This window comes from Arachis hypogaea, chromosome 4, assembly GCF_003086295.3.
Source record: "Arachis hypogaea cultivar Tifrunner chromosome 4, arahy.Tifrunner.gnm2.J5K5, whole genome shotgun sequence".
In the NCBI taxonomy this organism is placed as follows: Eukaryota; Viridiplantae; Streptophyta; class Magnoliopsida; order Fabales; family Fabaceae; genus Arachis; species Arachis hypogaea.
This window is the reverse complement of record NC_092039.1, coordinates 123164724-123177958: the sequence shown is the minus strand read 5'-3', so window position 1 is coordinate 123177958 and position 13235 is coordinate 123164724. Positions and strand designations below refer to the sequence as shown.

The window sequence follows — 13235 nt, the reverse complement described above, 5'->3', positions numbered from 1 at the left end:
CATTTTTATTTATTTTTTAAATTATGCATTTTTTTTTTGTTTTCTCCACACAAGAATATTTTTTTTTATCTTTATTATTTTTGGCCCAATGCTATGTTTACTTCACAAAGATGTGTAGTACGCACCTTATCTAAAAATGGGCTTTTCTCGAAAAGGGGCCCACATTATTTGGGCTTTTAAGCAGGGATACTATTCAAAGTTTTTTTTTTCTCATTAAAACAATTGTTACAATTACTTTTTTATATATATCATTTTATATTGTTGGGAGTTCAAATCCCGCCTTGTGCATGCAACAACTCATTGGCCAACGACAAACCCTTAAATGGAGCTCAGTATCGCAACGGATTAATTCTTAGCATGTCGGGTTGGGGGTACTATAGGAAACAAAAAAAAGTATATAGAACAAACACAAAAAAAAGTATATAGAACAAACAATTCGAGAACACAAAAGAATGTCAATATGATAAGGAATAAAAGTTACTACAAGATTAAGCCAGAAAGAAATTACTCAAATTAGTAAGACATAATATAAGAAATTTCATTCATATGATAGTAACATTAGCCATTAGCCACTCTCATTAAAGGCCAATACAAAGCCTCAAGGAGTGATACGAACATATAAAAGAAACCACATTAACTCAAAAGGGGATTTCCCCAAAATACATCAAAACATTCTTTTTCCAAATAAACCAAAAAGGGTCACCCTAAAACACATCAAAGAGTATTTGATATATCTCCCTAATAAGGTTGGGCTACTACCATTTGGCTAAGTAACACATATAAAATATAGTAGAGAAGCTTAGTATAATAATTAAGCTAATATGATAAAAGAGCACAAAGGGAATTAATTATGATATTTGGATAGAAACTAGAAAGCAAGTGGTTGATGAAGCTTAAGGGCATTTTGGTCCTCCTTCCTTGGTCTTCCAGTTGTTGTAGCAAGGGCAAACAGCTTTGTTACCATAATACCCCGGAGGAACACAAAGGCACTTCCTACAACACTTCTGACAAAAGAACATGCAGGGCTTGTGGTATTGGGTCTTGCCACACCTCCTTGAGCATTGTGAGGGGCATTCTGGTCATTTCATCATACACATTCCAAATGAGACAAAGTACCATTTTGGTTAAAGGAAAAAAGAAAAGCATCCACCTTAATATTATCATCGATATCATCAATTTTTCCTTTTTCTTAGTCAAAACACTAAAAAAGATGCAGCTTTTGGGAAAACAATTTTGACCACAGTCAAAAGTAAAATTGACTGTCTAAAGCCTAAAACTTTCAACGAAAACAAATAAAAGAATGATGATAATTTTCCTAAAACCAATTTTTTATATATTTAAGTATTTAAAATTTTGTAATAAATTTTCTAAAATGCCCATTAAGAAAATCCTAAACCCTAATAATAAAATGATATATTATTGTTTTGTTAATGACTAATCTATGAAATAAACAACAGTTAATAACATCATTTGAGCAATGTCATAAAAGAAAATTATGGTGCTAGCAAGAAGCAAGCACATTTCTTCCGCCTATGTTCCTTGTATTTAAAGTTGAAATAATTTGTTTTTAGAAATTATATTTTTTTTATTTATTTCAGAAAAAAAATCCGTTCCTTCTTAGTTCTTGTGGTGTTTTGCCACAATTTTGGTGTTCAACATTGTAGAAAATTATAAAAAAAAATAGAAGAGAAAAGCTAGAAGAAAATGCATAGTAACAATATACAGTAACTTTTACTTACGGTAACTCTTGACACTCCCAGGTCCATATTGGCTCTGAGGAAAGAAAAAACACAAAATCAAGAGAACCACAAATCAGCATTATTATTGACTCATTCACCCCTCAAAAAAAAAAAAAAAAAAAAAACAGCATTAGTATACCTTGTTGTCATAGAAATGGCCTCCTTGCCCATTAGCAGCCATGACCTGAAATACAAAAGCAAACCATCCAAATGTGAGAAAACCTTCAAAAAAAAATATAAAATAAAATAAAATAAAATCATAGTATATAATAAAGTGTTCATGTAAAATGTACATATATTAATGCTGTATTTAAACATTTTGCATAACATTGTACATTAGAGACCAATTAATTACCATAGTTTGGAGCATTGAAATGGCAATGAGAGCCAAGATGAAAGCAGCAAAGAACTTAGCCATGGCAAAATGAAGACAAAAAAAAAGGTAAGAGAAACCAACAACACAAGTAGGGGGAAAAACAAAAACCTAAGTGTTAATGAGGTCTTTGGTACGGTGGAAGTGTAGGGTATTTATAGAATCTTAATGGGGTGCAAAGTGTGTAATATTTATTAGGTGTGGAAAAACTAACCAATGTCTGCCACGTGTTTCGGCAAAATATCTTGACGGTGATGAAGTTCACATTATATTTGATCCTATGGTTTACAATTCTCATTAATTTTGATTAAAACATACCCCTTTAATATTATTATGCTGCTCCTCATAAAAAGGTATACTACAGCTAAGAAGATTAGAAGCAAGTGGGTTACAGTTAGTTAATTAGTTAGTAATAATAATGTTAGTTTTTTTTTGTGGAATAATAGTAATAATAGTGTATAATTTGTGTTATAATGATTTATAATTTTCTTTAGCTTTTTTAATTGTCCACATAATTTAGTTCTTTTGTTTTTATAATCTTGTGTATGTTAATAATTTCTTAACAAATATTAATATCTTTTAATATAACTAACCTAATAATTATCATGTTCTTATATTAATATCTATTTTTTCTTCTTAATTAATTTCTTGATATAATACTCAAAATGGTCTTTATAAAAAATGTGCTAATCAATTTAATTTTTAAATTAGTCTCTAAAAAATATAATAATAAATCAATAATATAATCCTTCTACTAATTAGATAATAATGTGTCATAAAATAATTATATCACGTGTTATTATCTAACATATAAAAATTAATTTGATTTATAATTGAATGACTAATTAGATATTATTTAAAAATTAAATTAACAAACACTTAATATTTTAAAGATTATTTTGGTTATTAATCTTTATTCTCTTATTTAGTTAACTAATAGTAGTGGAAAAATAAAATTAATGTTACTTTAATTTTTTTTAATATAATATCAAGGCATTAAAAACTTGTGAAAATAAAATAAAAATCATAGGGAAATGGTGAGAGCTAGAGAAGTGCTAGGAAGCTATATATTAATAGCATGGTATTGAGAGTGAAATGGGATTGAGAATGGAATGGATAAAGGGACCCACCTAGGGAGGAAAGTCAAGCTTAAAAAATCAATCAACTATTAACTAATGTCGGAAAAAGAAATATTCTGTTTTTATTTTTCTTTTTATTTCATTTTTAATAAATAAATTTGCTCAGTGAGTGACAGTTTTCTCAGCTCTGCATGTGCCACCACGTTAAATAAGCTGCGCCGTTCCTACTAAAATGCACCACCGGGTACATTGTTTAATCATGCACATGCACATGCACAAATTCTAAGTTTTCAATTGACAAGTAATTATTACATTAATATTTTCATTACATTTGTTAATTAAGAATTCAATTAAGGAATTGATTTTTTAAATAATATATTAGTTAATTTTTTAAATTATTTTATTTTATATTTTAAATATTAAATTTAAGTAAATTCTAAATTTTAAGTTTTAAATTATTTAAAAAAATGAAAATGTTTATAATTAAAAAGTGTTTATTAATACTAACTAATTAAAAATTAATTTCTTATACTAATGAAATTTTTTAAATTATTTAATAATATTTAAAATTAAGTATTCGTTTTGATTGTTTCTAACCCGCAAGCCTGCAACTCAGTTTACATTATTTTCTGGAAAAAAAATATGTATACTACTAGTAGTAATTGTTAATTATTAACTGCTGATTTTAGAAATTTTTGGATGAACCAATAAACGATATCAAAATAATGGCCGTTAATTTAGTTAAGCTGGGAATAGGAGTGGTAGCTTTCAGAAATTAACCCTTTACACACATAAGCAGAGAAAAGTAGTTTTCAGAAATTAATTAAATTTCAGAGTTGTTGGCATAGGTCCTTAGCAGTGTAATGAATAAATGTTAGGGTCAGATTGGTGCAGAAGAGTTCGGTTTCTTGGGATAAGGGAAATCCACACTTTGACAGGCCACTTTCAATTTTCAGCATAATCTAACGTGAATTAATTAATCAGCACAACCCAAATTCTTGGCATGCATGTCTAAACGACAAATTTAGTAGTAAAATTTAAGTTTGGGTCATATTCTGATCCGTTACTTATAAACCCAATCTGATCCTATTTATAAACTTGAACTATAGTAAATATGCATAACAAATCACATAAAATTTAAGTAAAATATATGGTTAAATCCTTTTAAGGGATTTATTATATACATAGTCAACTATCATTTAGAAACAATTACCACATAATTAGAATAACATCTTTAGTATTTTTGAAAATATCAAAAAAATATTATCAAAACAAACAGCTATATAATACACAAATTTTTGAGACAAAAAAATACGTTATTCATTCTGAATATTCTGTCTATCATTGTATACTCTTTTTGGCTTAAATGTTGGGAGTGTCTTTGCAGATGTCTGATAAACCCCATTTTTAGGGTTTATCTTGTATTGAATTTAGAGTATTTTGAGAATCTTTTCTCGCATTTAACCTATGAATTGGCGTGGTTTTGTAATCTCTCCCGTATTTGTGCCTAAGTGTAAAAACATGCTTTTAAGCCTCTAATTTGATAATTTTAATTCATCCTTGATTCCATAAGATGCCTTGATGTGTTTGCTAGTAATCTCAGGGTGAAATAGGCTAGGCATGGATCAAAGGAAGCAAGGAAGGAAGCATGCAAGTGGAGGGAAGCACAAAAAGCCAAAGAATTGATCTCGGCCAAGCACGCGTACGCGCACAAGGCGCTCGCGCGCACATCGCAGAATTAGCCAGGGACGCGCACGCGTACCGTGCGCGCACGCGTCGTAGTCCGCACGTGATTCTGTTATTGCAACACGTGCCTGGCGATTTTGGAAGGTTTCAGCAACCAACTTTGGCGCCAAACTGTATATAAGAACCAAGGATTGAAGGGGATTGACACACATTCACATCCATAGACTCATTTTACAAGTTTTCTTAGATATTTTTAGTTAGTTACATTTGTAGAGAGAGAAACTCCAACTTCTCTCTAGGATTCATCTTCATTTTCTCAATTCTCAACCATCCCTTGGTGAGATCTATTGCAACTCTCATTTTACTTTGTTCATGTTGTAGATCATCTTCTCTAATTTCAATTAGTGTTTGTAATTGTCCAATTCTCATAGATCTTAGATTTAACTTTGTTATTTTGGATTCTATTAATTCATTGAAGATCTCATTTTCATTGTTGTTCGTTGTTGATTGTTGTTAATCTCTTGTGTTGAATCACTTTGATTCTAAACCTCTTCTCAATTTTACTATGTCTTTCATTCTTGCTCTCCAAATGTTTGAGAAAATGCCAACTTTAGATATGGAGTAGCATCCCCTCACTTGGCCTAGTGGTTGAGTCATTGGAGACACTTGAATAATGGATGTCAATTGTTGATTAAGAATTGGGAATTGCTAATTGACTTGGAGTGCACTAAAGCTAGACTTCCCTAGGGTAAGACTAGGACTTGTGACTCAAGTTAGTTACTTTTACTTGACTTTCCTCTATGATTAGGGGTTAACTAAGTAAAGCAACACTCCTTTGTTATCACAATTGAAGGAAGCTATAGTGATGGAACTTCCAATGTTCAACCTTGGTCAAGGCTTTTAATATTGATTGATTGTTGTTTTCATTTATTAGCACTTTTATGCCACACTCTTCAAGCCACAAAAGACCACTTAACCAATAGCATGCATCCTTGTAGCATTCCTAGGGAAGAACGACTCGGGACTAATACTCTCGATTATAGATTGTAGATTTGTTTGATGGTGGATTTTGCGTCGGTTTAGACTATACTACGATTGATTACTTGATAATTTCTATACCGGTAAAAATTCATTCATCAATGTCACTGTCGTTGTTCTTAAAAGAGTCGACGTATATTTCATCCAGCCTGAGAAGCAGAAGGAGCTATATCTTAAAACCGATTATTCACACAGGAACATTTGGCGCCCACTGTGGGGCCGAAGTTTTAAAACTAACCCCGCTCTCATCTCTCCTATCCTATTGTCACCATTTTTTTGCAGGTCACAACATATGGCTGACGAGCCAAGCAACCCCCTCCGCCCCTCTCAAGCTGAACTATTGGCCATCAACGAATCCTTACGAGTTGAAAATTAAAGGATGGCCGACCTATTACGTCAAAAGCAAAACAACCAGAGTAAGGGAGGGGAACACAAGAACACTGAGAATAAGGATGATTAAGACGAGCACACGTTAGAGACGAAGCCTATAATAACAACATCCACGAAGTCAACAGTGAAAAGGACTAATTCGTTTTCAAAAGACATCATGAACTTTTAAATGCCTAAAACTTCACTTTACTAATAACACTGAAACCTTATGAAAGAATTGGTGATCCCAGCATACATGTCACCAAGTTTTACACAATGATGTTTATGAACGGTGCATCAAACCCAATACTCTGTCGTACATTTTCTATCTTTTTAGATGGGTGCTGCCTTGATCTGGTTTTTCAATTTGCCTGCAGATTTTATATCAAGTTTCGATGAGTTGGCCGACCTTTTTGTAAACAACTTTGCTGCGTTAAAAATCTATGTGGACGATTCATAATACCTCAGCACCATAAAGCAGGGACAACATGAAAGTCCCAAAGACTACATGACGAGGTTCGCCAAGGCAACCGTGGAGATACCTAACCTAAACCCAGAAGTGCACTTGCATGCCTTGAAGAGTGGATTCCGTCCTGAAAAATTTCAGGAGACTATAGTTGTTACGAAGCCAAAGACATTGGCTGAATTTCGTGAAAAGGCAACAAACCAGATCAAAATAGAGGAGCTCTGGCAAATCCAAAAGGTAGAAAGGCCTAACCTTAATAGAGAAGAGGAAAAGCGGAACAGGTACGGGCTGGAAGTGAGCCGAGTCAGACAAAGCTCAAGCTCGTCTCACAAAAATTGAGCTTGGCTCACGGCTCGACTCATTAACAATCGAGCCTATTTCTTAAGCTCAAGCTCAGCTCACGGAAAGCTCACGAGCTGGCTCAAGCTCACCAGCTGGCTCAAATAACTGGAACATAACCTATAGTTCTATATAAAAAATTATAATTTTAATATAACAAAATAAAAAACAATGCATCCATATATTTAACAAACTTAAAACATTACATCTTATAGCTATCAGCTATCAAGTTTTGAATATTTATTTGACAACTTAAATTGTTAATGTAATCTCCACAGAGCTATCTTCAACCTTAGACTTGTTTCTTAGGCCATAAAAAACTCGAAGCCAATCTCCTCCACAAATTAAAGCTTCAACTGTAGTCGGACTTAGTGAGGATCGAAACGTATCAATTACCCTTCCACCAGCACTAAAAGTTGACTCTGAAACCACAGTTGAGATTGGAATAGCAAGAACATCAGCTGCCATTCTAGATAATATCCTATATTTTCCACGATTTACCTTCCACCATTCTAAAGCACTGAAGCTAGTTATATCATGTTCTCTTTGAAAATATTTTGGTTCATCCAAGTAAGTCTCTAATTCAGATTTTAAAGCTGAAACTGCTTCTTCATTCTTTACAAAATGTATCATTATTGACCACCCAGTTTGTGAGGAATTTGAACTTTGCATTGTAGAGTTGATACTACTTTCACCACTTGCACTCAGTGAAGTTGATCCTTCTTCTCGTTGGATAGAATGACATACTCTTGATACATTTCTGTCATGATTTGATGCACCAATGTCATATTTCTTGTAGCTTCTTGCCCATATATCTGCTGAAAGCACATTTTAAGACCTGTCAATTTGCATCTGGGATCCAAAATAGTAGCAATAGCCATGAGAAGGTTACATTCACTCCAATATTTATTAAACTTTAGTTTCATTTTGGCAGCCATTTCCTTGATGAAAAAAGGTCCACTATTAACAGCTTCATCCAAAATTAATTTAATGCGAAATACCTCAGTAAGATAAAGGTTGGCAGTAGGATATTCACTTCCAGATATGATATTGGTTGCACAATTGATCACTTGTAGAACTTCAGCTATTTTTTCAACTTTATCCCATTCTTCGTGGTCAGGAAGATATCTATAATTTGGCTCACGATCTTGGAATCGAGGGAAGACTTCTTTAAAGTGCAATGCTGTAAATATCATTTGATAAGTTGAATTCTATCGTGTAGGACAGTCAAGAATCAATTTTCTCCCAGGAAGTTGCAATTGTTGAACAATCTCGGAGAATGTACGCAACCTTGCCTCAGACTGATTGATAAACTTCACACTCTCACGTATATTTTCAATTGTTCCTGCTATTTCCTCCAATCCATCTTGAACAAGTAAGTTTAAGATGTGTGCACAACATCACACATGAAATAACTTTCCTCCACAAAGCAACTTTCTATGCCTTGAAATCATGTCCTTCAATGTCCTTAAGCATTAGTCATTATAGGATGCATTATCTACAGATATATAATAAATCTTGATTCGATACCCCATTCAATAAGACATTTGAAAATGGCATCTGCAATATCAACACCACGTCGAGGTGGAGGGACATAAACAAAACTAAGAACTCGTTTTTGCAGTATCCAATTTGTATCAATATAATGACCTGTGATAACCATATACTCAATTTTCTGGTTCTGTGATTTTCACAAATCAGTAGTTAAACTGATTTTACTCACATCTTTTAAACTTGCCTTTAACTTCTTCTTTTCAGCTTCATATACTTTGAGACAATCACTTTTCAACGTTTTTCTACCAATCTTCTCATCAGTTGTATTATTGCACTTCATCATCAATGAAAAACCAAATTCTTCAACAATGCTGAATAAATGCTCGTGCATCATTAACCAATGTGCAGTTTCTTCTCTTTGTCTTGCATGATCATACTTTCTACCAGGAGTTACTAACATAGGACCAATGAAATTTGGATGCCCTGCTGAATCGCTTTGAGGGAAGTTCAATTTTTTTTGTTTTGCCAACACCATTTTTCTGTAGCCAGGATAATTGTTCTTCAAATGCCTATTCAATTGACTTGTAGCTTTTGAGTAAGTTATAGCATATTTTCTTTTGCAATTAACACATTGATTCTTCACAACCCCATTAGACGATTTCACTTCTTTAAAATGTTGCCAGACAAAGAAGGTTTTCTTCCTTTTATTTTTGTGAATAACACCCTTATCTTCATTGTCTTCTACCTCTTCATCTTCTCCACTTTGATTTTCTCCTTCATTGTTGTCTAATGCTTCTGCTTCAAGTTCCACTTATATTTCTGGTGATGATATTCCATCAATAGGAAGAAGTAGTTCTTCATTTTGTATATTATTTCCGTTTTCATTTGAAACAGACACTAACAATTGATTTTCAAGTTCAGAATTTTCCATGATACTGTTAGTAAAAAAATAAATGTGTTGAACAATCAATAAAAAAGAACTCTAAAGATTAAAAAAATCAACAAAAAGAGAAAAAAATTGAAAGAACATAAAAAATATAACTTACTTGATAATTGACTCCCAGAAAAAGAAAGATCAGACTTCAAAGCAATTGAATTTTTCAAAGTAGATCGATGAACAAACCAATTTGCTATTTAAGAGAAAGAAGTAAATCGAATTTTTCAAGAGATTTTCTTTTGGGAAAAACTCTTCCTGTTCCTCTCGGGCTCTCTTTGTTCATTATCATTGACCAATGACCATTATGATTTGTGAATACAAAGGTGCTCTATACCGCCACACTATATTTCATTATTTTTATCCCTTTAGGTTTCTTTGTCTTTTGGTTTCTAATTTATTAAAAATCTAAATGAGTATCCGTATAATTAATTATATTTTCTGTTCCCTAAAAAATAGAAACTAGGAACTTGATAAAAAATCATTTTGCGAACTCACAATTTTTTTGTATAGACAAACGAATAAATCAAAATATATATATAAAATTATATATTATTACTTTAATGTGTATATATAATTTAATAATATTACAAATTGACAAAATTTTCATCCAAAACAAATTGAGCTTGGGGGCTACCCTCATCTCCAGATAACCGATTTATAGGTCAGCATGACAAAAAGCTCAACCTGTCTTATTGGAAAATATCGCAGGTCAAGCCTGAGGGCTGTGATCCGTTACTTATAAACCCAACCTGAGCCTACTTATAAACCAGAACTATAGTAAACGTGCATAACAAACCACATGGAATCAAAGTAAAACACATGGTCAAACCCTCCTAATGAACTTATTCTACACAATCAACTCTCACTCAGGGATAGTTACAACATAATTAGGATAACATCCTTAGCACTTTCGAGAATATCAAAAAACTATTCCCAACACAAACAGCTATATAATACACAAACTCCCGAGACGAAAAAGGTACGCTATTCACTTTGAATATCATATCTACCACCTTACACTCTCTCTAACTTGAGCATTGGAGTGCCTTTGCAGGTGGCCACTTCTGCCATTCGTAGAAGAGTCGACGTATATCTCATCCAGTCTGAGGAGCAAGACGAGTTATACCTTGGAGCCGGTTACTCACACAAGAATATTTGGCGCCCATCGTGGGGTCGAATTTTTAAAACTAACCCCACTCTCATCTCTTATACTCTATTGTCACCATCTTTTTGCAGGTCACAACATATGGTGGACGAGCCAAGCACCCCCTCCTCCCCCCACTCAAGATGGACTATTGGCCATCAACGAATCCATACGAGTAGAAAATCATCATCATCTTCATCATCATCATCTTCAATTGCTCGTAACTTCTAAATCGTAGTTCCGATTGACGAGTCGTTTGCGGTCACGCATTGCTCTTGTCACGCTCTTCAATTTTATCTAATTATTGTGGTAAGAAACTTCAAAATTCTTGCCCCATTCTCCATTTCTCTTCAATTTTGCATTTTTAGTTTGGGTATTAAGGAAATTCGATTTTTCAACATTTAGGGGAGACTCAATCTTAAGTTCTAGCGAGATTTTAACCCAAGACTACGAGAAATAAGGTAAAGGACCTTTTCTCTTTATTTTTCCCAAATTTGAGTTATGAACCTAGTGTGAATGTTGTGAAAATTAAATGTGGTTAGATTGAATAAGATTGGGTTGGCTTATATTGATGCAGATTGGATTATCCTGGTGTAAATCCGATTCGAAATTGAGTCAAGGATCACATTGGTGAGGAATTTGGTGGGGCTTGAACCGATGGACATTGAAATTACCGGAGAAGAGTTTTTTTAAGTTAAGACCACCATCAACGAAGGTACGAGTCATAATTTTGGATAGACATTGTGTAACGCTATGTGAAAACCTAGGTTAATTGCCCTAGAATAGCGTTAAATGATGTATGTTAATGATGGACTGTAGTTTAACATGATTGTGTGAATTGGATATGAATGTTGTGATATGAATGAATTAGTAATGAGTGTTATGGTGTGAAAATCTTGGCCTGATGCTATGATAGAGTAAGGCATCTCCTATTCGGTAAGTGATGGTAAGTTGGATCATTGTTGTGTTGTGGATTGGTTGAATGATTAGATTGTTGGTATTGGTTTGTTGATGGAAACTTTGGAAATTTGATTGATTGTGGTGAAGCTCGTTTGCATAGGGAATGGATAGAGATTGATAAGTAAGTATTGATAATGTTTAGAAATAGCTTTAGAGTGGTTTGAAATTGAATTGGGTTGAGTTTTTGGTAAAATTTGGTAAAGTTGATAAAAAATAGAATTTCGATAACTTGGCGCTCGAAAGTTGGATTTGTATGAAATCTATCTTAAGTTAAAGCTAGTGAAAAGAGCTCTAAAACAGTATAAGAACGGAAGAAAAAAGAAATTTTATAGAGGAAGTTATGAACGAGTGAAAACTGATATAAAAATTTGAAAATAGAGATTCTGCAGAAAACCAGAAATTTTGGTATGCGTACCCATGCACAGTTTGGTACGTGCGCACTACACAGAACCGGTGAAAATGCTCGTGCGTATGCACAATCAGGAGTTTTTGCAAGTCGTGCTTACGCACGACATGGTGCGTACGCACAAGTCCTGCTTTCTTGAAGAAACCTTATTTTTGACTGTTTGGCCTTCTCGACATGCTTTTAAATTCATGTAACCCTTAAATTAAGTTTGATAACTCATTTTTAATCCCTGAATAGGGTGTGGCTAAGTCCAATAAACTAAATTTCATTATTCTTGGATTAAACACTTAGTTAACCGGAGGAGATATTGCGGGGATGGTGGTTTTATCCCACCCGCAGTGAGGACGGAGGTTCCATCGCGCTCACATGTTAAAGAAATTGGAAAATCAATATATGATTGGGGGTTTATGAATTTAAATTGATGAAATGGATAACTCACTGAAGTTAATAAGTTAAATTACTTATGAAATCACTAAAAGATACTGATAATGATTAATTGTGGCCTAAATAGATGGATTGGCAAGGTTTGGGTGATATCCCGCTTGTGCACTTATTGAATATTTGTTTGTGACAAGATCTGGGTGTTATCCCACTTGCGTATTGAATTGATTTTGCCTTGGTACCTGCACCGGACAAGGACGGAAGTTCCATCCTGCTTGTTTCGTGGTTGCAGTGTGACGTGTAGATGGCAACACATAACACCTATGTTCTCTTGGATGAAAGGTGCGACAACACACTCTGTTGATGTGAGATGGCACTCTCCATTGTTTGACACGTTTATAAAGGTGAGAAGACACTTTCCATTGAGATATTGGTACTATGATTTATAATTTCTCTCGGGGATCCACACCGAGAGACTGATCTGAGGTGTCAACCGGATTTTGTGTCAAGCATAGCATAATAACTAACACGTGAGCTCATGGCAAGTAGGACAAGCATGCATCATCTGTATCTATGTGACATTGTTTGAGTATGCTCATTGTATTTGGATTGCTTATGTGTTTATTTCTGATTAACTGCTATTTACTCTATTTGTTGTAATTGCCTTTGTTTGTGTATGAATCTCTCTACTTGTGCTTGTTACTACTACTAAACAAATTATTGAACACTAAATTACTAAAATTGAACCATTGTGATACTGAGAGAACTGTTGACCTGTATTGAGAAGAGTTGAAGACTTAAAATCACTGTATAGATGAGATTTA

At 33.5% G+C, this 13235-nt stretch overlaps 2 protein-coding genes across 2 annotated transcripts; both read right to left on the bottom strand.

Annotated features, from left to right (window-relative positions):
• Window positions 1-517: 517 nt before the first annotated feature.
• Window positions 518-2349, bottom strand: LOC112797782 (gibberellin-regulated protein 4). Its single transcript, XM_025840871.3, has 4 exons — window positions 2095-2349; window positions 1879-1923; window positions 1740-1773; window positions 518-1075 (listed from the first exon to the last, which is right to left on the bottom strand). The coding sequence occupies exons 1-4, from the start codon at window positions 2155-2157 to the stop codon at window positions 894-896; spliced, it is 324 nt and encodes a 107-aa protein (XP_025696656.1). The 5' UTR covers window positions 2158-2349; the 3' UTR covers window positions 518-893.
• A 5444-nt stretch (window positions 2350-7793) lies between these two features.
• LOC140184259 (zinc finger BED domain-containing protein RICESLEEPER 2-like) lies at window positions 7794-8285 on the bottom strand. Its single transcript, XM_072234582.1, has one exon. It carries the CDS (start codon window positions 8283-8285, stop codon window positions 7794-7796), a length of 492 nt encoding a protein of 163 aa, XP_072090683.1.
• Between the last annotated feature and the right edge of the window lie 4950 nt (window positions 8286-13235).

Bases quoted from the DNA above. Each gene is read 5' to 3' on its own strand.
- LOC140184259 (XM_072234582.1), bottom strand. From the start codon at position 8,285: ATGATATTTACAGCATTGCACTTTAAAGAAGTCTTCCCTCGATTCCAA.
- LOC112797782 (XM_025840871.3), bottom strand. From the start codon at position 2,157: ATGGCTAAGTTCTTTGCTGCTTTCATCTTGGCTCTCATTGCCATTTCA. The intron at 1,774-1,878 runs GTATACTAATGC...TTCTTTCCTCAG, and splicing joins GCCATTTCTATGACAACAAG to AGCCAATATGGACCTGGGAG. The intron at 1,076-1,739 runs GTAAGTAAAAGT...TGAAATGACCAG, and splicing joins TGGGAGTGTCAAGAGTTACC to AATGCCCCTCACAATGCTCA.